Source organism: Orbilia oligospora (genome assembly GCF_000225545.1).
Source record: "Orbilia oligospora ATCC 24927 unplaced genomic scaffold scaffold00188, whole genome shotgun sequence".
Classification (NCBI taxonomy): Eukaryota; Fungi; Ascomycota; class Orbiliomycetes; order Orbiliales; family Orbiliaceae; genus Orbilia; species Orbilia oligospora.
The window spans coordinates 537,578-562,679 of record NW_011645745.1 but is presented as its reverse complement, the minus strand read 5'-3'; the positions used below and the strand labels follow the sequence as shown (position 1 = coordinate 562,679).

The 25,102-nt window shown below is 46.3% G+C and overlaps 6 protein-coding genes across 6 annotated transcripts; 2 read left to right on the top strand and 4 right to left on the bottom strand.

Annotated features, from left to right (window-relative positions):
* Window positions 1-993: 993 nt before the first annotated feature.
* AOL_s00188g171 (uncharacterized protein) lies at window positions 994-7,994 on the bottom strand (the record flags this gene model as incomplete). The annotated part of the gene is made up of 3 exons (XM_011128419.1): window positions 994-3,257; window positions 3,366-6,576; window positions 6,630-7,994. The coding sequence occupies 3 exons, from the start codon at window positions 7,992-7,994 to the stop codon at window positions 994-996; spliced, it is 6,840 nt and encodes a 2,279-aa protein (XP_011126721.1).
* Window positions 7,995-12,331: 4,337 nt separating this feature from the next.
* AOL_s00188g170 (uncharacterized protein) lies at window positions 12,332-12,994 on the top strand (the record flags this gene model as incomplete). Its single annotated transcript, XM_011128418.1, has 2 exons — window positions 12,332-12,363; window positions 12,460-12,994. 2 exons carry the CDS (start codon window positions 12,332-12,334, stop codon window positions 12,992-12,994), a joined length of 567 nt encoding a protein of 188 aa, XP_011126720.1.
* A 1,657-nt stretch (window positions 12,995-14,651) lies between these two features.
* Window positions 14,652-16,581, top strand: AOL_s00188g169 (uncharacterized protein; the record flags this gene model as incomplete). Its single annotated transcript, XM_011128417.1, has 4 exons — window positions 14,652-14,980; window positions 15,051-15,124; window positions 15,186-15,265; window positions 15,352-16,581. The coding sequence occupies 4 exons, from the start codon at window positions 14,652-14,654 to the stop codon at window positions 16,579-16,581; spliced, it is 1,713 nt and encodes a 570-aa protein (XP_011126719.1).
* Window positions 16,582-16,860: 279 nt separating this feature from the next.
* Window positions 16,861-19,614, bottom strand: AOL_s00188g168 (uncharacterized protein; the record flags this gene model as incomplete). The annotated part of the gene is made up of 3 exons (XM_011128416.1): window positions 16,861-17,522; window positions 17,627-18,600; window positions 18,665-19,614. 3 exons carry the CDS (start codon window positions 19,612-19,614, stop codon window positions 16,861-16,863), a joined length of 2,586 nt encoding a protein of 861 aa, XP_011126718.1.
* A 1,850-nt stretch (window positions 19,615-21,464) lies between these two features.
* AOL_s00188g167 (uncharacterized protein) lies at window positions 21,465-22,955 on the bottom strand (the record flags this gene model as incomplete). Its single annotated transcript, XM_011128415.1, has 3 exons — window positions 21,465-22,277; window positions 22,343-22,506; window positions 22,577-22,955. The coding sequence occupies 3 exons, from the start codon at window positions 22,953-22,955 to the stop codon at window positions 21,465-21,467; spliced, it is 1,356 nt and encodes a 451-aa protein (XP_011126717.1).
* Window positions 22,956-23,574: 619 nt separating this feature from the next.
* AOL_s00188g166 (uncharacterized protein) lies at window positions 23,575-24,892 on the bottom strand (the record flags this gene model as incomplete). Its single annotated transcript, XM_011128414.1, has 2 exons — window positions 23,575-23,604; window positions 23,663-24,892. 2 exons carry the CDS (start codon window positions 24,890-24,892, stop codon window positions 23,575-23,577), a joined length of 1,260 nt encoding a protein of 419 aa, XP_011126716.1.
* Between the last annotated feature and the right edge of the window lie 210 nt (window positions 24,893-25,102).

Below are 25,102 nucleotides of genomic sequence, written 5' to 3'. Positions count from 1 at the left end.
CTCGCTTTGATGTTTAAATATAGTAGATTACTCTTATTCAATTGTCTCTTTAATCACAAAGCAGCCAAATGGCCAAAAAATACACACTAAATCATACCACCATCATATGATATCCACCTCAAAATATATTTTTCTAGGCATCGCTCGGATGATCGGAATATAAACTAGTATTTACTTGAAAGGGCTTTTTCCAAAGGTAAGCACTTCAAAAATAATATTTCTGAATAGATGTCAATGAGAGTTATATATACATATAATATCTTTAAGAAAAAAAACGTAGATTACAATAAACAAGAAAAGAGCCATACCACGCCTTATATATCTTTCCAGACATCCTATGATTCCAGGCTCAAAGGAGTGACGAAAACGATAGAAAAAACAAAACGCAGGATCAGCGAACGCTTTGGGTATCTTGTGTGTGCAGCTAAGCAAAAAAGAAGACAGAAACTAGAAAAGAAAAAAAAAGTAAAGTATACAAAGAATTGAAGAGGAAAAGACTTTACGCCTTGGGAATATGTACGTCGCATGAAAAGGAAGGCAAAAGAAAAAGGAAAGGCAAAGTATATATGTACAGCGAATAAGAGAGGTTATTTTTCAAGAACACCGACTCCATGCAGAAACCATGTAGGGACCGAATGAGTAAAGAACAGCGGACTTTTGAGAATATGGACGGGGGTATATTGGGATATAAACCCCTGGTTACTTGGAAGAAGAGTACGAGTATGGAACGAACTGTGAACGAAAAAACAAAAAAAGGACTAAAAAGCAACGCGATGAACAGTGGGACATGGAACGGGAATGATGTTTTTTTTTGTAACCTTCTTCAGGAACACCTCCGAGGAGATGTCCCCGAAGAAGGCCGTTTTATTTTTTTTTATTTTCTATTTTAATTTTAATTTTTTTTTTTTTTGTGGAAGGAATTTATTCCTATAGGTGGAGTTAGCTACTAGTTCCAATAACGGTATGGGAGGGTAGGAGACCTTACCTTCGTGTTCACTCGAGGTCCTCTTGGACCTCCCCCTCCCCCTCCGGCCGCAGCACCTCGCTAAAGTCGGGCCACAGGTCGAGGTTCATAGAACCTCGCCCAGCCGTCCTTCCCCCAGCGGTCAGGCGTTGACGTCCCGCCGGACCGCTGGGTGGAAACGGCTGGGGCTGTGGCCCGCTTTGCTGTCGGCGCGCGGCCGAGTTTCCAGTCGAGCCGCCCGTGGCGGCACTTTTCTCGTCGTCGAAGAGCCCCAGGCCGAAATTTTTCGGCCTGCTCTGTTGCTTGCTTCGGGGCTTGCTATTTGGCTTGTTTGGTCGACCGTATGGTCGACCGAAAGATTCGCGAACCGAAGTTCGCATCTTTCTTCTTTGCCCCGAAGGGGCGCCTCCGAGAAGCGACTCTGAGTCTGCTAGGCCTTGACGGAATGAAGCTCCAAGGCCGGGAGCTGGTGAGTCTGGGTGGGCCGAGATATCTGCCTCGGCGAAAGCTGCGCTTTCCGCCTTGGTCATCAGCCACCCGTCGTCGTCGTAATAATCGCCCTCCATTTCGAGGGCTTGTTGGAGCATCCGCATCCTAGCGATGTCTAGCTCCACTTCGTAATCGTCCACGTCCGAGTCGCTGGGCTCGGTGGGCTGGTATTTGGGATCGTAGTTTCGTTGCCACTCCCTGAACCCGAGCTCCATGATGAGCGATCTTTTGGTCTTCCATTCTTTCTGAAGACCGGCCATTTGCGATCGAATCGTGTCGGCCATGAAGGCACGAGATGCATCAGAGAAAGCCTCGATTTTCAATAACTGGCGGATGCCTTCTTCAAGCTTTTGGACCTCAATGTGGTGGTCCTTGCATTCTGTAACCAATTTCTCGGTCTCGAGAGTATTGAAGTTGTATAAGGCGGCTTTTTCTTTAGGCCAGTCATCCCCGGCCGGGTCGAAGATACTATTCCAAAACTGGGGGTTATATCTGTTAGGTCCCTCTGGAAGCTTGAGCCGTTCGTGCATTTGTTGCCCAAGTTCTTCGGCAGCCATCCCGAGATGGTTGGCCATATTGTGGCGATAGATAGACTCGACTTCAAACCAGAAGCTTCGCTGAGGGTCTTCGTTGTTAATTTGCTCCAGGTTGTATTCGACGTTTTCACCTGCTTCTATGACCGCGCGCTTTCGAGCCCGAATTTCAGCAGTATACATCCCCAGCTCTCTAACCTCAGCTGGATCAACCCTCAGGTCTATGTCGCTGTATTGAAGCCACTCGGGAGGGAAAACAAGTCCAAGGAAATCCCGGTAAGCAACAAGTATGGTGTCCTTGTGTGTTCGGGTTGCTTGCCTCTTGATCCTTTCATCTTCTTCCGCCATGTACTTGGATTTTAGAGCGTCACTTGTCATCCACTCCGCGATTTGCTTGGAAAACTCTTCCATTTTGTACTGCTCAAATTGTCGCTCGAAGTGCCTTTGGGTAAGTATATCTCGACGAAGAGCATCTTCACGGAGAACACCTCCAGTAGATGCCTCATGTCCAAGAAGCTTCAGAAGTTTTGCTTTGCGACCTGCTACTTGTTGAGCCGCGTATTTGAGCTCTCGCTGGCGTTCCTTGTCGTTCAGGTCTTCAAGAGGATTGAAAGAAGGATCTTTAAGCTTATTCTTCTTGATATAGTCGCGGCGATATCTTTCGCGATCGTGTTTCCCTTCAACCTTGAGGACAAAATCTTCATATTCTCGTAGCCTGATGTGTGCAATGGCGCCACGAGCACGCAGATTGTATTCAGTTTTGTCGATTTCGTGTCTAAGTTGTTGGAAAAGCCAATACATTACTCCATTGAAGTCTCCAAGGTCGAGGAGGCATCTGAATAAAGGACTATCAAAGAGGCCGTCCTCATTGCGTTTGACAGCTGGCGGGTAGAAGGGATTCTCGGGATAGATTCCTTGGTGTTGCCATTGATAAACCCATTCCGGTCCTTTGCTTTCCATAACCCACTCTGGGACATTCCAGACAGGCGTTTCTTCGTCGGGTACCGTAACTTTTATTGCGAGAGGCGGGTCATCTGGGCCACAACCGAATGTGGCGCGGGTACGACAGTACTTGAAGTCGGTAGCTCCATTGTTTGGCAATGTTGGTTTTGTCGTTTGCTGTTCTTGCGGTTGATCTTGTTGCAACCATGGTCGATTTTTCTTTAGCCATGGTGCTTGACGGGAGTGTTGAGGGTAATTCCATGGTTCGTTGGGAGGAGGGCGCTTCTCTAGAGCTTCGTGCTCTGAAGAACATGGGCAGAGGTTATTCTCTGGTCTCGGCCATACAAATGTTTCCTGGGGGGCCGGTCGGTAACGAGCATGATAAGATCCTACTTGCTGTCCTCTGGAATCTTTCTGGTGGGCTTCCTAGATCCAACCATCGATTTCACCAGCAGGAACGAGCACACCTTTACCCTTCAAACTATTGGTCTCTCGTTGAACCAATCTATCCGCAAGTCTTGTAGCCAATCCGATTCTGAACTTCGACTTCTCCGTAGCAGCATCTTGCCTCTTCCTCTCCTTTTCGAGACGGTAGTCAGCTTTGGCAGCTACCTTTTCTCGCTTGAGTTTTGCCTCAGCTTCCTTGATTCTGAATTCCTCCTTTCGCTTCTTGCGCTGCTCTTCCTCTAGGTTTGCTTTATCCAAAGCATCTTTCTTCAGATTCCATGCTTTCACATCTTGTGGTGTAATATCCGCTGTGCACCTGATTCCATCCCTGACAAACTTCTCACTTCCAACATTGTGGCCTAAACTGCTCTTAGACCGCTCCGGGAGGTTGGCAGGCATGCTAGTGCGGTCTCCGCGATGTCCAAGACTGCTTCCGCTGCGTTCTGGAATAGTACCACCGAAGTGGTGGACAACATTTTCGTTTTGGTCGTGATATGTACCAGTAGTAAGCCTAGATGATGGTGAAGAAACTGAAACCTTAGGGACGGGGATTCTGGAAGCTCTAGCTTCAGGTCTAACGCCGGCATCGGTCGAACCACGGGTTGGAACTGGAGGTGCTGGAACAGGTGGAACCGAGGTGGAAATTGTTGTGTTACGACTTGACCCATTGGAATTTTGGCTGATAACGGAATCTCTATTTCCCTTTGATGCCATGGATTCTCTATTTCCCTTTGATGCCATGGATTCTCTATTTCCCTTTGATGCCATGGATTCTCTATTTCCCTTTGATATCATGGATGGAGATGTGCGAACTTCAGCGGATTTTCTATTTGCCTTGAATTTTCGGACTGCCTTCTTCATGAACATAGGACCAGATCCGAGGTTGCTAGATCCAGAACCACTGCGCTTGTGGGTCTTTCCCGAGCGTCCAAAGGATGGATTAGAAGGAGTAGGTGGCTGTGAGCCTTCGTTATCTTCCATATCTGAATCATCTGACCAGTGACTAGGAGGTTCGTTCTTTGGAGAGAATCCTGGTTGGACGGGAGATTTGACGGTAACGCTCTCGTGGGAGGTGAATAGTGATTCGGAAGCAATAGTTTCTGGTTCTTCGACAATTGGCGCGTGAATATCATGATCTCCAAAAGCGGGTTCAGGCTGTGGAACGTAGTCGTCGGGGTTCAAAGGAGTTACATATTGCTCTGGTGTCCATCTCTTGGGTCTTGCGGCTTCTTTAGCCTTGGCTTCTTGTTCTTGTTGTTCTTCTTGTTCGAATTTCGCCTTGACTTCAGAGAAGGATTGGGGTTCGGAACATTCGGAGTCACAAAGTTCGAGTTCAAGAGGGTTCTTAGCCCTGAAGTACTCGCCCTTTCTGTTAAAGTAACCCTTTTTGCCTGGCACCATCTTTGCCTTCTGTTTTTCCTCGAAGACTTTTTGCTGCTGTCGAGCAAATTCACCACTTCGTTCGAATTCTGCTTGTTCAAGGATCTCCTTTTTGATCTCTTCGGAAGTTTTCTTCTTGATCTCCTCAACTGGCGAGCTGATATCCCGTGGTGCCTTTTCCTTTTGGAAGAAACCAAAGACACTACCTCTCTTTTCTTCCTTAGGAGCATGAATGTTAACATCGGGGATGACGGGTTCTAGTTCTCCAGATTTATCCCGACCAAAGAAAAGAGATCGCTTGGTCTTAAGCGGCTTGTCGTTCAACTTGACATTAAAGTTAGGGTTGATGCGGTTGTCGATATAATCCGCTGGAGACAAGGTATTTTCAGTCGAAGCCTTTCCGGTATCAGGAACACTATGATGCGGACTATATGACATGAAAGTGTCATCATTACTCGTGAGACCCGTGTCACCACTAGCTCGACTAGAGTCCCAACTTTCATGATTCTTGTGAGATCCGCCATACGACTCGATACTAGGTGCAGTCGAAGGAGCATCACTTTGACGCTTGTTGTTGAAAAGGCGTTTGAACAAACCAGGACGTGGAGAATCAGGAGATGATGTGCCGCCAATTTCGACAGAAGTTCGCTTGTCGGCTTGAGGAACTTCGGTGTTGAGTTTACTTGGTCCAGCTGTCTTATCGCGTTTGCGGAAAAGATTGCTAACCCCGCCACGGAAACCGAGAAGTGATTTGGATGATTTTGAAGGATCTTGGTCGAGTTTGCCGTTACGGTTTGCAGTGTGGTTAACCTCTTTCTCCAATTTGCTGCCAGCGTAAGGTACGAATGGTATAAAAGCGCCGCTTTCAAAACTGCTAGTTTTTCGAATATCGCTCATTTCAATACCGAGACGTTTCATTGCCTTAATTGGAACAGTAGATTGTGGCGGCGTATCAAAATTATCCTTATATTGGATTGTGGTGTTGTAAAGATCCTCTTCTTCAATGCGCATGCCGTGTCCTATGTCGGCCATGGAAGGATGAGGCGCTGGGCCATAAATAGGCGTAGAAGGATAATAAGCATTTTCAGCCGTCTTAGGCGGGGGAGTAGGTGGGAATTCAGGAGTAATAGAATCCTTAGGAGGAACGGGAGGTGGTGTGGGACTTGTTGGTTCGACATGAATAATCGTTGGATGGCGAAGACTGTTGGTGTCTTTGATCTCGTGTGGTGGGCTATCAGATCCAACGATTGAAGCCGGTTTTGGAACGCGACTGTTAGAAGGAACGGCAGGAGCTGGCGTCGGAGCGGGTTTTTCGATTGTGACCGGTTTTTCGATGATAACGCGGTCTTTGATTCCGTTTTCTTGGGAGAAGTCATCGCGCCAGAAGTTGGTGCCGTCACAGATTGAGCGATGGCGGCCAGCGTATTCATCGGGACCATGTTCGACGTAAGCTGGGCGAGGTTTCATGGGAACTCGTTTTTCCTCGTTAGTATTGGTATTGGCGTCTTGAACATTAGTCTCGGTTTCAACTGAAGTTACGGTCGCGGTTTCTTGAACATCCTGGATGACATTGATGCTCTCATCGAGTGGGTGAGATGGCATGAGAAACTCCTGTTCTCCTTTATACTCAACGAATGGGGTTTTGATTTGTGTACGACTTTGCTCTTCGTAGAGAGGGGTCAGAACCGGAACGTAATGTTTCTGGTCCTTGCCGTGATAAGAAGAGCGTTGATGACTGTCTGTAGAATCGGCAATGGAGATATTGTCTAGCTCCTCTCCTTCATGAGAGGCACTTGCGCCGCTTGTTCGCGAATAGTAGTCCTGTACCTTCTATTAGTTAAGCCATATCTATAGATCGAAGGAATCTGACTTACCAAAAAGTCGCCGTAGCCCTTAGCACTGCCATCCGACTTTTCGCCTACAGAGCGCGAATCTTCCTCGTCTTTCAAAGCCTGGCGGATCAAATCAGAAATATCGGGGATCTCCTCAAAAGGAACAGTCAGCTTGTTTGGCTCCTTGATCTGAACAGGAGCAGAGTAGAGATCGTCGTCAGAATCACTCGATTCCTCGGGCTGTTCAACACGGATTTCAGGAATAGTTTCTTTATCATGAGAATCCTCACAGGCCAACTGCGGCTCATCCTCTTCTTCGTCTTCGTACATATCAAGTAAGTCAGTAGGATATTCATCCGAAAGAACAGAATACTTAACCGACTTCGAAAGTCGATTAACATATGAACTTCCAGAAGTCGGAGCTCCGCCAGTTTCCTGAACAGCTAACTCGTATTGTCGGACTTTTTCAATCTTCTCGGAGATATGGAAGGTATCTGCAGATACCGCTTCGCTATAGCGATATCGGCCATAACTCGGTGGGGTGAAATGTGGAAGATGAGGATCGACGGCAGGGTGATTGAGAGGAGCAATGGGAGGCATAGGAGTAGTCGATCGATATGGTGGAGAAACAGGATAAGAATGTTCGGGTTGAGCAGAAGACTCCTCTTGATATTGTTCTTCATTGGCCTCGACTGGAGGCCCTTCAGCGTAGAATCGGTACCCTTCGACGAAATGTGTGAAGTCGTAAGGATGCTTAACCTTAAACTCCTTGTGAGCATCGATGTACCAGTCCGGAACTCCCTCCAACGAGGGCAATCGAGGGCCTTCCGAGACGCCACGATATCTAGCCTTAGCCTCCCCAAGAACGGGAGACGTTTTTCGTGGTGAAAATGGATTCATATTTGTTGATGAATCCTTAGCAATAGATGGGTTGTTGGGTGGGGGTGATTGATCAGTAGTAGTTGGGTCCATAGTAGTAGCCAGTGGAGTGTTAGAAGTAGATGAATCCGTCGTGGCCGACGGACTCTTAGTAGTTGACGCGTTTCGATTGCCTCGATTTCTACCCGGCCTTTGACGATCCGTATCCAAGTGTTCATGACGAAGATACTCCATTAGATCATCACAAGGACGGTTAATCCTCGGCGGATAATTTCTCGAAGACATGCCCGATGGGTTACCTAAGAAATTAGGTCGAATTACAGGGGTCGACCTAGAACCATTACCAGTAGTGAAAGGATTGAGAGAGGGATTGTTTGAATCAGATGAGGGGTGTCCAGATTGATACCCATGAGGTGATGATCGTGAAGTCGAGATACTGTTGAGAAAACTTTCTGACAAATGCAAGTTTCCCATGGATTGTTGTCTAGCTATTTCCGCAAATAGCGCTTCGTCGTCGTAATCTATCATTATGAGAGTATGGTTAGCTTCGTGTATACCTTTTAAGTCTTTGCAAAGTGATTTTTTTTTCTTGTTTCGTGGTTGAAGATCCAGCAACGAATTTTTCAGCAACGTGTTTCCGTGTTCAACAACCACCAACAAGACTAGGATACTACATACACTTCTGTATCCCTGATCTTTCGTCTGGGTCGTCCATTGTAAGTAAATGAACTAATCCGAAATACACAGGAAGACAGTAGGAATGATATTAACGTAGATGTGGTTGGGTGGAGATGTAAAGTGGAGGTTGGTGATTTTGCAAAAGATGTGCTGATTGCAAGGAAGGAAAAACGGTTTTGTGTGAGGATAAAAGGGGATGGAGGAAAGAATAGAAAGAGAGCTGAGAGATAGTTGGGAAAATAGGTAGCGCAATCACAATGCTCAGCAGTGGATGTATTGCCCCGAGGGAAAGATTTTGAAGGTCTTGATGTAGACTCCTGAATAGGAAAGGGAAATGTGTTGTAGACGGTGAATATTGTGTTGTTTGCGTTGGAAAACGAGCAACCCAATGTGTTGATTGGCCATGTTAGGCAATAAACGTGTCGATCTTGCGCGCAACACACAGCACCGTCCAATCATATTCCCCTCTAGCCACTGTATTCAAGCCACAGGTAGCCACAGGAAAGTACCAATATCTCCTCCAGCAAGACCAAACGCTTACATGTATCAAAGAACAGAAGCTCTTCTCAGCTCCACAACTTGAATATAAACCTCAACCTCTATCGCAATACCGAATCCCGTGTCGAGGCAGTGTTCGAAGACAACAGACACAACAACATGTGCCGCAAACAGAACATCGTGGGTATGTATCGACAGCCGATACCAAAGAATAAAAAAAGCTCATCTACTAGCGAGAAAAAAAGCTTTCTAACTTACTTTTTCTTTGAAGGGCCTCAGGGTTCTAAAGATATATATACAAACCCAGTCAAACTCCTTCAAACCCAAAAAAAACCGAGGCAGCCAAGCAGAACGGTTCCCTTCCAAGACGCGTTCCAGGCTAAGGGCATGCGTTGATCGTGTTGGATCTTTCCGAGGTCGTGGTGACACAAGCCCAAATGAGCCCACGAGCCAAGTTCGGTGCGACAGCCTTTTCGTCCAGGCAACAAACGAAAAAACTAAGCCGGATTTCGCTGCTGCGTCGCACCGTTGTGGCACGATGCTGAACAGATGTTGGAAATACGAGATTTCCTGCGGGATACCTGAGGAGGAGCAGATGATTATTTGTTAGTTTGAGTTTCGCCGCATCGAAATGCATTATGCCCTCCTTCTATTTTTCCTTTCATTATTTCTCGCTGTCATTTCCCGTCCTCAATGCCGTATGACAGTTTCGCAGGTGTCCCAGCAGCTAATTTCCCATCCGTCTACCAGGTCGACACTCGTGCCTGCGATTCCTACTTTTTATCCCACCAAATCACACCTTTTAAACAAAAAAGAAAGAGGGGGAAGACAAATGCCGTACCACCAAAAAAAAAAAGGCTCGTCTCTATCTTGGTGTCTGCTGGTATCACAGAGACCTTCTCGGTATCCTTGTGATTCTTTTTATTACGCCGAATTCGTCCTTGTCGAAATTCCTGTCGTTGTCTTCGATCTCTTCGTTGTTGAATATATTTGGAGCACTCGGTCCACCAAATCTGGCCAGGCCTCGTATCCGGCTTATTTCCATCATGAGTTATCGTCGCACAGGTCGAGTCGAAGGTCGTAATCCGAACATCTGAAATTGTCGAGTAAAGATAGCTTATGGAGAAGAAAGCAAACCCAAAAAATGGAATTTTAAAAAAAGGTGCGTCAAGGCCAGGAAAACTAGGAAAAGTTGGGGAAGGGACAAGGCAAGCTTATAGATATTACGACCAGGCCGGAATTTCGGTCGACTGTTCAATTATATTTAACAGAATGTACGAAAATGCGCGGTGGTCCGGGTACATAAGCGGGGTGAGACCGCCCCGAAGACCTTCTTGCGATCAATCATGTTCAGCTGACAGGCTAGGCGGGCAGATGGGCTGCACCCCTGGTTCAAAGTTACTTGATTTTTTCGGTTGAAATGAACAATTATTCCTGTGGGTTGCGACCGCCTCTGTCCTTCGCTCCTACCACATCCATGTGTTCTGATGAGCTTCCTCCCCCACCACCAGGCATCAGAGGATTATTCCAGGTATCCGGGATCGAGAGCATAACCTTGCGGTTTTAGCCATCAAATGAAAAGTGGCTGACGGGTGTCGAACCGAGTCTCTAAGCAAGTACCAGTACCTGCTTGGCATTGCAATCTGCCACAGAAAATAATGTTTCTTCTACGTAAATTAGTGAAAACCACCGAAGTATCTGATACAAGGCGAAGGACAATCAGGTAGGTGGCCTTGCAATTGGGCGGGCAATGTCTGGCCGAGGTCTACGGAAAGTCTGCAAGCAAACAACTTTCTACGACTCTAGTTACGCACCGTATGGAACCGAGACGAAGAAAACCCCCCCATAAACTGACTACCCTCCAATTTTGTCCATGCAATTAAAGGCATCCAAAGGTTCGAAGCCGTGTTACCACTGTTAAAATTGTGAATTTCCGTAGGGTCTAAGGCAAGCCATCCGGCCATGCATACGCAAGTTTCTGGACAGTGCTTCCTTCCCGAAGTGGGCAAAAAGAAAGCAGGGGTTTGCATCTAACCTTCTTGAAGCTGCTGGATTTCAAGACGAGCTTTTGAGAAACGTTATTTTGGTTCGAAATCGATAAGCCCTTTCCCACTATTTCAAGTTTAGACCTGCGATATGGCGCAAGTCCGGTTGTGAAGCTATCGGGACTGTAAGATCTGCTGCAACCCCTACCCCTCCAATAGCTTCAAGATCGCCTTTGCATTGAAGATTACGACAGATGTGTGCCTACCCCTTCGGTGTTACACTCGTGGGGACTTCCAAGGAAAAAGAGAAAAAAGACATGGCAATTAAACGGAACAAACGAAGGCATCACGATGACTATCAGCGGAGAAATCGGGTGCCAGCACCATAACTACAATCCTACATCCTGGTTCTTGCTACCTCAGATCCCCGTCTGGTCGGGCCGGTTCAACACACTATTTAATGTATGTGTGGTCTCGTGGCTGCAAAACGATGGCGCATGGTAAATGGCTTTACTTCGGGCTAACGAAATGGGGCGCAAAAATGTTAAAAACAAAGAAAAAATTAGCAAAGCAGAATTTGGGAAATTTGGTCCAGCTTTGCCGGATGAATTCGTGAAACAGTCCCGGGTTGGTTAAAATGTTATTTTATAACTGGTCTTCGTTTTTAATTTGTGATATATCGTTATCCTCGATTTCCGAAGAAAATGCTGGCTTCTTGGGGCGCCCACACTCGTTTGTGCAGCGACTAAGAACCAAGCCAAGCCAAACCTTCCAGTATCCAATCTAACCCATGTGGCGATGGCTTCCAAGGCCAGGACGTCACGAACGTGCTTAGTTATCCCCCTTCACGATATCACTTTCCGTATTCACCAGGTACTTTTAACATCAAAAAAACAGGGAGTCTCCGAGCTCGCAATCAAGGCTGATATAATAATATCATCGTCTAAGAAAATCCCGATTTGGAAAATGCAACATCCCGTGTCTTATCAACGCATTTATATTTATCAAGGGAAAGATTTCCCACACGCGCGCCTCGGATAGCGCCAGCAGGCACAGCACGGTCTCAATTGTATTCCAAAAATGATGTTATCAATATAGCATCATTCCCGTGAATTCCCATAGGAGATCGGACATTTTTTTCTTTCTTAATAGTCCGAATAACTAATAGATCCCCGAACCCCTGCATGTTGCGCAGGTACCAAAATAACTAACAAAAAAACTCGCCTATGGATATCGCGAAGAATGCCGTACTCCGAACACTCTCGGAACTTAATTTAAACGTATGCATAGTACACACGGCACCCCCATAACCATACCGCACAAAAGTACAGCAAGTAGGGCGCCTCGAAGTTTACTGCAGCCCATTCGATGGATCTAAGAACGGCCGCCTCTAGGTTAGCGTGAATACTATACCGGATGCAACGTCTGATCGTCCTTATGTCTGCATGGTGGCTTTCTGGTAATCTAATGACTGTGCGTTCTCACGGGTTGGAAGTATAAAGTATGACCTTCTAGGCTGTTAACGGGCATTTCGTTCCTTTTTACTATTTAAATTTCTCTTGATTCTTGTTTACCGTTCCGTCAGTACCGACAGTACAGTCCATTCCTTTCGGCGTGTTTTCCTTTACATGTTCGCTTTTGAGCATTAAGTCTCTGCCCACGTTCATTACTAGTGTTATCGCTGCATTCTTTATATCAGCAAAAATGAAGACATTCTTTACAGCTATTATTCTCGGGTAGGCGCCTAGAACTTCCTTCCCGACCTCGTGATTTTGTAAAAAAAATTATAGTTAAGTTAGTTACGTAGGCTGACATGAGACATGCATCCTTAGCATTTTTGCCATCACCACCTGTGCCCGCGAGGTTGACGTCGAAACGACGACCAGTGCTATTACAAGCACACACACATCCCACAAACCAATAAAAACCCACCCACCAACCACCCTCGTCGCCAAAAAGACCACTTCCACAACATCGACTTTCACTCCACGTCCCACCTGCGACGTTGTCATGTTCCGCATCGACTGCCCAGAAACTCCAGATCCATGCTGTTCTCGCATTATCCCTACCGATTCAGGCAGCGGCTTCATCTGCGCCAGTGAGTGGGACGCCATTGATGAAGGCGTAGAATGGGAGTCGTGCGTTGAAACCACTACTACCTCTTCCTCTGAGATCACGGTACCCACTGGTTACGCAGCTTTTGCAGCTGCGGATGGCAAGGGTGGAAATGTCACCACGATTACTACTACTGTAGTATCATTCCCCGAGCCTACATATAGCTCTGGAGCTTCTGGAGCTAAGGGGCTGAGGATGGGTGGTCCGGCGGCATTCGGACTGTTGGGGCTGGTGTTTGCGATACATTATTAGTGTTTCGTTTGCATCAACTTTCTTTCTTTCCTATCTTTTTATGATCTATACCATGTCCCGCCTTTGATCTTGCTCTCGATCCGTAGTTCTGAACTTCACGAAACGTTCTCCTTTACCCTCTATTTTTCTTTTACCCTTCTCTTCGGTGGCGCACACGATATACACCGACACCTTGCATTTATTTGCACATCCGGCACCTCCAATATATATATACACACAAGCTCAAAGGTTCACAAAATTCTTGGAATCTGAGCTTCTTTCTTTCGCAATGGGGACAAGTCGCATGGTCGACTTCAAGTTCTCCCCACTACAGTTGTTTTATCTCCTTTTCGTCTTCTCCTTTTCCTCTTTTCTTAACTAGTCTAGATACGCGCAGTATACAATCTCAAAAGTTATAAGTGGAGCGGATCCATCGTGATATGATTTCATCTACCTCGTCACCAAATCTGGCCAGACTCCCTAGTTAGTTTGTGTGAATATATGCACTCGTAGTACAGCCAGCCAGCCAGCCAGCCTAGACCTAAGCCTATACGTCATTTACTCGAACTCAGTATTGGAATATTTCCTCGCTTTTATAAATTTTACCGTTCTCGTGCACGTGCATAATCTCCCGCCCATACTGTGCTTTGATAATTTATAAACTACCTTCGCACGCGCTTCGGCTTGTCATCGGTATTCTATAGGCTCGCTAGACGCTAAATATCTGGTCCTAGTCTCAAGACCATGTGCGACTATACTGCGAACACGTGGGATATGCACTTGTGTATTATAATACTATCTTATATACGTTATACATGCAGTAATGAACTATCAATACGCACAGCCGCACCAGCCAGTTATATCACAGTACTAGTCACATCTATAGCTATAGCTAATATAAAGCAAAATTTATCGAGAAGAATTTCATTGTGTTCATAGATAAGTATCAGGTATTAAGCTAGTCATACACCCCCAAATACCATCCCACGACGTATATATAACGCGTCTAAAACGTTAAACCCCACAGACTCTACTACCGTTCCTAATTAGGTCCACTTTTTCATAAGTCAGCACGTGCGTCCACTATAAAAGAAAAATCATGCGCAAAACAGTGCTTGGTTTGTATATATAAATATACATATTTATAAAATCTCAGACTCTTGATATGTCAATTAAACATTATCGGCCCCCCCTCTTCGCTCTATATTTATAGAAATCGAAAAGGAGAAAGACCATTCATACGGCTCTTCCGTATACTTTGAAATTGTATTTGAATTTCGCTCATCATTGGATTTTTCGTTCTTTCTTTCATTCTTTCTTTCATTCTTTCTTTTCACGGAAACGAATTGTAACTTGGTAGAAGTACTGGGGGGTGGATGTTTAGACATACCTAGAACTGGGACCCCAATGGCGGGATAGAGAGTCGTGGTAGTGGTTGTGATGATGATGAAGAAGAGACGAAGCAGAAAAAAAAGTTGTTTGCCTTTTTATCGATAACCGCCAAACGCCAAGACATTCTCCCTCCGCCAAAAAAAAAAAAAAAAAAAAGTTAGTAAAGTTTTCTGTCGCAAAAAAAACGACAAGGCTTTTCCTTCAACCCACCTTTAAAACATCTCCACAAACCTCCAACTTCAACCTCAACCTCATTCTTTAACCCCCACTGTCTTAAAGAACAAGGATGATAACATCAACAACCTGGGTCCCTCGTGGCTTCGCCGCCGAATTCCCAGATCGAAAAACTCTAGACGAAGATGAATTCTCTCGGATCGCTGAAATCGCAAAACTCAAGTTAGACGATGCAGAAGAAGAGCTAGAAGATGCTAAAGCCGCTGAGTCCGACGACGATGACAAAGATAACAACAACAATGATGAAGAAGCAAAGGATACAAATGGAGGAGGAGTATCATTAGAAATGGATATCGACTCTGAAGTTCCTTCAAAGAAGGAGAAAGAGAAGAAGAAGAAGAAGAGTAAGAAGGGAGGAAAAGACGATAGTGATGATGAAGCGTATGTTCTCCCCATCCGATCGATCTCTACTACAGATTTGATACTAATGATATACCTATATGATGTATAGTGCAGATGATGATCTGAAAGAATATAATCTGGATACCTACGATGATGATGTCGCCGAAGACGATGACCCTCAGAGTACGCCCCCTCCCCGCTATCTCTTATACAATTGAAACCTCATAGCTAACATCTCGAAAAGCAATGGGCATGTTCGGCAACATCAAATCCTTAGCCTACCACGAAAATAACGACGAAGACCCTTACATCACCATCCCAGACGTATGTTCCCCCCCGCATAATTCTCAATTAATCTCTTAGAACCCGAATATGAGGATACTAATATATGTATAATAATGTCTTAACAGAACCAAGATGACTCGGAAAGAGAAGACCTCCAAATCCTCCCAACAGACAACCTCCTCCTCGCCGGCCGCTTCGAAGACGACCTAGCTCACCTCGAAGTCTACGTCTACGAAGACGACTCCGACAACCTCTACGTTCACCACGATTTAATGCTCCCCGCCATCCCACTATGCATAGAATGGCTCGACCTCCCCGTAAAAACCACCCCAACCCCAACCACAAAGGGAAACTTCGCAGCAATAGGAACCACAGATCCAGACATCGAAATCTGGAACCTAGACACCGTCGACTCCCTATTCCCAGACGCAATCCTAGGCGCCCCGAACCCTCAATCATCATCCACCACAAAATCTTCAAAAAAGAAAAAGAAGAAGTCAAAACAACCAATCTCAACCCACCACACAGACTCAATCCTCTCCTTATCCTCAAACCGTACCCACCGTAACCTCCTAGCCTCAGGCTCAGCAGACACAACCATAAAACTCTGGGACTTAACAACCTGCACCGCAGCCCACTCCTACACCCACCACACAGACAAAGTCTCCTCCCTAGCATGGCACCCAACAAACACCACCATCCTCCTCTCCGGCTCTTGGGACCGAACCATCGCTGCCGTAGACATGAGAACAAAGGATACAGTCTCAGGCCGCTGGGGTTGTGAATCCGACGTCGAGGGGATAAAATGGGACCCCCACGATTCAAATTACTTCTACATCTCAACAGACGTAGGAACACTCCACCTCCACGACGCGCGAACAATTCCATCTTCTTTGTCAGCTACAAAGCCAGTTTGGACATTACAAGCCCATTCGTCGAGTTTAACCTCCTTCGATGTAAACCCCATAATACCGGGTTTCATAGCCACTGCTTCCACTGATAAAAATGTTAAGATATGGAATGTGGAGGGTAACAAACCTAGTATGGTTACCACTAGAGATTTTGATCTAGGCAAAATATTTAGCGTAGGTTTTGCACCGGATAAAGAAGTTGGGTTTAGATTGGCGATTGCGGGAAGTGAGGGTATTGTGAAGGTTTGGGATACTAGTACTAATGCCGCCGTAAGAAGAATCTTTGCGGGCAGAGTACCTGAAGGTGTTGAAGAGAAGGAAGAGAGGGTTGTGGGCGTTGAGTATAGTGATAGTGAAAGTGATAGTGAGGATGGTGAAGAACCGGAGGAAGGTGCTAAGGAAAGACCAGACGGGTGGGAGAGTATGAGTGAGGAAGAGGATTAAACGTCTACACATCAGCTATATATCTGAGTTCAATAGCGAAGTACCAGCAGCAGGCTTTGTATATTATGACCTTTTCTTTTTCTTTTCTCAACGAAAACCTACCTTACGATGATATTTTGTATGTATCGCACACGGTTTATCACGGAATATAGACAAAAGTTCTCCTTCATTCACCCTTAGACCCAGACACCTTTTTGTCAAGAACCCTCCCAAATCGACCGAATCAACAAGATAAAAATGCCTTTTATATTTATTTTTATTCTAACAAGGTTTATATACTCACACTACTAAATCCCCCGCCGCACCTGCAGCAGGTAAATGTCCTCCATCCTTAACCAGCAACCCCTCCTCATCATCACCACCACCACTACCACCATTCTTCGTCGCTTCACCCCCTTGATCCTCCCCCTTCCCATTCTCCTCAACTTCCTGTTGCTTCTCCCCATTCTGCTCCCCTTTATTCCCTTTCTTCTTCTTCCCTTCCTTGACTTTAACCACAATCTCATCCCTCCGCTTCAACACCTCCCCATTCCCATCAACCGCATCTCCATCCCCCAAACTCCCATCATCAATCCCAAAAACATCAGTATGCTCCTCCTTCCCCGCTCCATTCTTCTTAATCTGTATATTATTCCCATTCCCATTCCCATTCTCCCCACCACTACCACCACTACCCCCTTCGCCCTTAACATAGCTCTTATCAAAGCTACCGGGGTCGATACCTAATATCCCACCCATTCCGCCTCTATCCCCCTGTGCTGAGAATTCACGATATACGTATTTCCATTCATCCAGGAAAGCACGAACAGATCGTTGTACTTTATCTTTTCCGTTTTTAGAATGGTGACCTGTACCTGTGATTGCATATAATGGTTGCGAGGACTTTTGATTCTCGAGGAGGATTCTTTCGAGGTATTCTACTGCTTCTTCTGGGTGGAGGCCTATGAATAATATAACTTAGTCTCCCAAATACTCAAACTGTAAAATAGCATGGAATAAAGGAAGGAAGGAAGGAAGGGAGGAAAAGGGGGAAGGTATATCATACCATGTAAGTCCACAAACAACTCAACAACAACCCCACCATTACCAACAGACGCTCCATTCCTCAACGCACGTTGTCTCTGCTCATAAATAGCCCCCGCAGCTTCTCTGTGCGCTTTCCTCATCTCAGCTTGCTCCTGTTGTCCCTTATTACTCAAACTCTTCGCAGCCTTGGCGTCATTCCTAGCCCATGCTGCTGCTGCTGCACTAAGATACTTATTCCGCAGTTGACCATGCTTAATAGCCGTCTGTCGGTGTTTCAAGTATGTCTTATTCATGGCGTTTCCGGTGTCCAGCCATGGGATCTGCTGGGGCGGTGGTATCGCTGCTGCTGCGGCTGATAATGGGAAGTTTGCACCTGGTGGACCATTCCCACCGTTATGATTATTGTTGTTGTTGCGATGGTTGTTTCGGTGTTTCCCAGGGACTGCGAAGGACGGTGGTGGGGAGTTTTGGATGTGGTTGTTGAAGCGGTTGTTACGGTTGTATGGACCTGGTGAAGGGGACATACGGACTACATCTGCCAGACTAGCTGGTCCCGTAGGAATGTTTTGTCCTGGAGAACCCGTAATACCTTCTGTGAGGTTACTCCTATTGTTCCGTCGGTTTTGATGTTTCTTCCCGGTTTTGAAGCTACCGAGGGATGGGAACGCGTCTGTATCGTCGACTGATGGGATCATGGGACTCGGAGCACGGTTCTGAGCTCGTGAGTTTGGACGCGAGATGTTTAGCGCGCGGAAACCTGGGGGTGGAGAAAGGGTAGGGTTGTTGGATGGGTCGCCGGATCTACCATTATTGTAAGGGGAAGAGGTAAGGTCGCCGCCGAGGGCTGGGAAGGCGGTGGTATCTTGAAAGTGTAGGAGAGGTGGAGTAGATGTCGCGGCTCGCTGTTGGTCCATGAGTTTACTGGCCGATTGGGTGGGATCGTGGGAGAAGATACAGGTATCTCCGGCGAGACAGGAGCCCATTACCCAATACCTTGATATCTTGTCAGTATATAAGCTCGTATGAGGTAAAGGAAGGGAGGTGATGTTGTACATACTTGCATATCGTCGAAGACGTGTCATGACTGAACCTACAATCCGCCCTCAAGCAACTACCAGTCGACAAGAAGAATCTACAAACGACACCAACTTTAGGCGTCGTCGGTCGTCCAGGACTCCTTCCATACTCCCCACCTCCCGGCGTCAAAGCCGTATTCTTCCCCGTAGCAATCGTCATCCCCTCACCACTAAGGTGACTATACCTCCCTTCCGGTGTCCTCAATACATCGATATTGATCCCACCGTGCCCATTCCCATTCCCCGTAATCCCCTCTTGATCCATAAGCATGGATAAAGTAGCAGAAAGATCATACCCGCACGTCTCCAACGCGGCTGATATCTCCTCATCCGTACGTCCTTCCCCCAACACGCTGCGCAGCATATCATGAGGGGTCAAGTTATCCTGCTGCATAAGTCCCCCCCGAGAAGACAAATAATTCGTCGGATTATCATCCGCGACCAACCACGCGACGTTCTCGGATCCATAGTCACCGTATATATCGGGCGTAATAATGTCAGTAGCATATTCGTACGCGTTTAAAGACGGCGAATGGGGGATTCGCGGTGAAGAATAAGCCAATAAAGGTGACGGCCGAGGACTCGGGAACGGACTGCTATTGACATGGTTGAGAAGGCTGGTTGTAGCTATAGAGGCGAAACCGGGAGGTGGAGTTCCGACGGGAGTTCCCGTGCGACCGGCCATCTGCCACGGAGCCGGCGAGGAACGACGGATGATTGTGGCTCGTGGAGGAGGCGGAGAGGATGTGGGTGAGACTTGAGCTCTGTGACGCCATAGAACATCGAGGGTCTGGGCCTCCAAAGCGGCTCCGGTGAGGCCGGTTCGGGATTTGATGACATCTTCGACTTGTTCGGTTTGTTCTTCTTCGAGGAGAGAAGTGTTTTGAAGGATTGCGACGCATTCGTCGAAGACTTCGTCGGGGAGGACCATCGTGGCTGGAATTTTTTCGTTCTTCCGTCCCGTTTCCTCTGGTGGGTGAGTGAGGCTGGGAAGCTGAGGCTTTCTTTTCGGGCCGCCCTTTTCCTCTCCCTCTCTCTCTTTCTCCCAAGCTCACCCTTGAAGTTGAGGGGTTTGGCGAGCGAGGCCGGGATTAGTTTCTCAGGTCAAGCAGGTTCGGTCAGCTGCCAGCTCGGGAGGGAACTTGGCGAGCAGAGTAAAGAAACGAGCAATGCGACCGTGATACTGTATTGTCTTTAGCTAACCTGACGTGTGGAAGTTGAAGCTGACGTTGACGTTGACGTTGACGTTGAAGTTGAAGTTGAGGTCGAAGTCGGGTAAGAGCAGGTTTCGATTCAGGAGGAACGTTCTTTGGCAGCGGAAACGAAGCGGAGGAGAAAAAGACCAATACAAAAGCAGAATCATGAAACGAGGAGACCACTTTACTCCAGTCCAATTTATTCCACACCGATGCAACCTCTTCTACTAATTAAGTATTTCAGTGGATCAAAAAAGATCCCGGTGTACTTTTTATATACATCGGGGGGACTAATATACCAGCATAGGACAGGCTCGAGGCTGACAGGTACTATACTACCTAGGTATGTAGGTGCTATGCTATACGTACTATACTATACCCCTCTCCAGCTATAGAGGCACAGCTAGCCAGCTGCAGTACATCTCCATCCTCATGCTCTAATTCACGATTGTATGTCTCCACAACTATACAAGGCGCCAAAGATCCAAATTTAAATCTAAAAAAGTTACCAGGGCAAACTTATATTTTAAATCTAGGGTCGGATCAACCCAATACATACTGACTTAAGTACTTCAGTATGTCGGTATGTAAGTACCTGTATAAGTCTACATGCGCATGTTATCCGCATAGTAATTCCAACAAGTTATGTCCATGTCCAAAGACTCTAAAATAAGTACCCGGTCGATCGCCTGTTAATACATGTTGGCTAACAAACAAACATAAGTAAATACTTAGTAGCTAAGAGGGTATTAGCATCACATTGGCATATCGAGAAATGTTAAAAAAGAAGCCAAGTTTATGTGCCTGCGTGTGTGTGTCTGTATGATCTTAAGCTTGCCTGTTCAGCTGAGGTCCAATGCGAGACCGTGGCGGGAGCACCCGTTATTACCTAAGACATCTCTTTCCATTTCGTTTCATGCTGGCACATACAAACGGGAGACTTCTATTCGTTCTCACTGGTATACTATTGTAAAAAAAAAAAAAAATTGCGGAACGAGATTGAGGGCTCCGTGAGTAACTATTAGTAGGCAGGATCCAATCGGATCCTTGAGGATACATAATTGGCAAACTTGGTATATATGGCAAACGTTATAGAATGTAAAATATGCAGCCTTGTCTTGAAACCTGGAATGATCCTGTGGGTTTGATACTAACTCTGCTCAAGGATCGTCATATTATACTAGGTATCTCCTAAAGGGTGTGGTTCGTTCTAGTCACAATTGTATTGTGTAGACTGCTCCAACTAGTACTAGTACTAAACAATTCATGAGAGGTTTTAAGCAGAGAGTATTATTATTTATTACAGTTAATTCGGGGAGTATCAGTTTATATATCCAATCGTCATAAAAAAGTAAATGCGGAGATGCCCAGGGATATTTCAAATCCACAGTCTTCCTAGTAGTGGAGAGTGCATCAGAGTGCTCGTAAGAAAACCTCCGTCCCAATCGACCAGCAATTTCGACAGATATCCGTCCCATATCTTACGCCCAAGCCAGTTCAGTCTCGCAGTCAATGTCATAGACTTCATACCCTCTCTTTTTCCCTTTCTTCTTTCAATCAAAAACAAACAAATGCTGTAAGAGGATTATTTATCAACCCTCTCCCACTCCACGCTGCTCTCCAAAGAATGTGAGCTGCTGCCTCGACTCCCCGGTGAGATTCCTCTAACATTCTCAGTCACCCTCCTCCCACCTCTAAGCCCCAACATCCATCCCACAACCCCCTCAGGTACCCACCTTCCGATAAAATCATATGCCACACTCCCACTCCCTACCCTCATGATCTTCTTCACCCTCTTATCCAACATCCCGGCCACAATAGCCGCATTCACCTCCTTCAAACTACTTCCCCTAACTCCATCCCCCACAGCTTTCGAACAAACATACCCTCTTGCGTAAATACTCCTTACAGCTGGACTCCAGCTAAGAACATCCGCTCGTGTTGCAGATTCTTTGTTTCCCTTCTTTTCCGTTATGGTGCCAAGATCTAGAGTTCCCACTTTGATCCATCCGACTTGTACACCTGCCGGACTGACTTCACGTCTTAGACAGCCGATTACACCTTCTAACGCTCCTACTGCCGCGACTTCGGGGGCATGGAAGGGTAATCGTAGGCTATAGCCTATACCCGGTGTAACAAATAGTACTCGAGCTCTGGATTCTGTGACAATAGGAAGGAATAACTGTGTTATCGCCAAGGTTTGGATGATCTTGAGATTGAATGTATCGGACCAGTGATCCAAGGGTATCGTTTCGATCGGACCAGACGGGAAGTTTGAATCCGGGATAAGAATCAATGCTGTAAATTTCAGATGATGGGGTGGTGCGCCTTGGAACGGAACGACAGGTGATTTGAGATATGACGAAAATCGAGAGATAGACGCGCGGGCAGAGAGGGTCTGTACTCGTGCATCGTTAGTGTCAACCATTCGATATAAACAAAACGAAGATTGGGGAGCCATACATCAAGAATATCAATCTGAAGCGGTTTAATATTCGTCTTCCCCTCCGCTAACACAACTTGCTCATCCTCATGCGATGAAACCGCAATATAAACCACAAACCCTCGTCTCTCCAAATCATGAGCCGTAGATTTTACAATCGGATCATGCGGTTGTCCATGAATAACTAAGTATCCAACCTCATCAGTATCCACCAAAACTTCCCACCACAAAATGATATAAGGGGAATAACATACCAACAACCTCCTTCCTAGCTCCATTCGCTGCCTTCAACGCCTTCCTCCTCCTAACCCTCTGTCTCTTCCTTTTAACCACCAAAACCCCTCCACCAACAACCACAACCACCAACCCAGCCACAAGCCATTTATGTTCCTTAACCCACGTCCAAACTACGCCTAATCCCTTCCCATTATCTCTAATAATCATAGGAGCGGCAGGTGGTGGAGGAGGTGGAGACTTTCGGTGAGGAAACTGTGGAAGCCATGATGTATCATTCGCCTTTTGACGAATAGTCGTAGCCATAGAATCAAAGTGTTTATCGGCTTGATCCATCATATTTGAAGTATGGTACCGAATCGAATTCCAAGCTAGAACGAAGGGGTCGGTGGTCGACATTGTGATGATGTATCACCCTCGTGAGGTATCACAGGTAGCTTAGGTCTTCTACAGGTTTAGAGAAATCTTGATAGTTGAAAGTGTTGAAGGTTAAAAAGTAAATATAAGGATTCTGATTTCGTATAGTAATGATATTGGGATACGTAATGGGAATTTGGCTTGTGATCGAGGGGAACGATGGAGATGGATAAGGATAAGGTTGAAGGGCGAAGGTGGGATGACGTTGGCGTGTTTCCGAGGGAGGATTCGGCGGGGAAGCGGGTATAGCGGGATATATACGCCACATTGAATGATCGTCTGTGGCGCAAGAATGAGGTTGTGGCAACGCATATACCTCGTTGGATTTTTAGTAGATATCGCGGTCTCCATTTGGACTATTCGACAGCGATGGCTATTACAAGAGCCTAGATTAGTTCTAATGATAGTTTATTGACCATTGATTATTAGTTACTTAAGGAGATTGATTAATATGGTCATTTGAATCTTCATGGATTGTATATTATGCTAAACCAGACTACAACAGCTAGAAGAACGCCTTCCATGACCCCCTCTTTCCTTAATAAAACCAAGTAACATTTGTAATACCCACCTTCTATGAACTATCTTGGCACTGAGATTACTAGTGGACCATATTTGCAGCAACCCATTCCTATACACGAATTGTCAGTCTACTTTCCCCTAGGTAGCGAGGTGATTATGGGACTCACCGGATGTTCTGTTTGTAGTAAACTCGTAACCCTCTCGACCTCCTCCGCCAACGCCAAAATATTCGCATCCCACTTCCTCGTTTGCCTTCCAATGATAACTCCATCCGTGTGTGCACCAGTTCCGGCAGGTCCATCGAAATAAATGACCTTATCGATCTGGTCAATCTGTCCAGCCAATCGCTTCTGTTCAATCATTCTAGCAGCATATCTTTCTGCCTGTTCAGCCGGTAACTGCAGCAAAACACCCAACTCCTCAACACCAATGTTGTTATACAGCCTCGATGCAGCGAGTAAGTTGTGCTGAACAATAGCTCTTGTCAAGACTGTTGTTCCATCTGCGTTCTGTGCGGTTTGGTGTGGTGCAAGACTCTTTTCAAACGCGTCGACATCCTCGGAGCTGAGCAATCTGTCGAAGTACATCTTCTCCAAAATAGCATAGTGCTCGACTTGAGGAGCTCTATCATCTTTATATAGCGTACCAAGAGCTCTGCTTCTAGCTGGTCCGGCAGGCGCCAAAACAGCGCAGATGATAGCAGCATTCAAGCACCCCAACCTCTCAGTCTCCTCGACCACCTGTGAAAAGCTGAGCTGGAGGTATTTCTGACAAGCGTTCAAGAAATCTCGCTTGTTATCATAAATCCTAGCTTGACACATCAAGAAATGAAGATTCTGGATTTCATCCGTAGATTTATGAATAAGCGAGACAGCACGGTTGAGATAACGCTCCGCGGTAACAGACTCATTATCTTCCAAAAGATTTCGCATGATCCGAATGTAAGTTTTCAAACGGTATTCATCGGGAATAAGACGTTGTGAAGACTCCAACTGGATCGCCATGAGAACGTTTGCAGCAGCCGTATTATCGTTTTCGGACTCATAGATATCCGCTAGTTGTTCGCGACAAAGCGTATCCGATTCTTCATACGAAACAACACGAGGTCTTAGAGCTTCGACCAGGTAATTTAACGTATCCTTCTTCGATTCGCTTTCACTCGGAAGCTTTGATAAGGAACTAACGAGCTCCGTCATCACGGGACGGGAGGTGATGAGTGTAATCGGCTCATTTAGGACGGTATCGATAAAGGCCTTGAGATTTGGAGTAAGCTGTTCAGGGGGTGAAGATGATAGGATCTCGGAGAGGAGGGTCTGTAGAGGCGGGATCTTGTCGGATTGCGAAGCTGATGAAGTTGTGATCTCGTTTAGAGTGGTCTTGACCTGTGGGGACGCCATGGTGGGGGTGTGCAGCTATAGTCTCGCTGCTGGGTATTGTCGAAAGTGCGTGGTGTTATCTTGTACGATCTAAGGGTAGATAAAGACCTATGGGTACTTTGATGAGCGTATACAGGGCGGTTTATGGTGACTGGCCTTGGTGTAGGTGAAATGGCCGCGATAGTGGAGGAATGGCGGGGATAAGGATTGGGACAGAAGCGCAAACGCGTG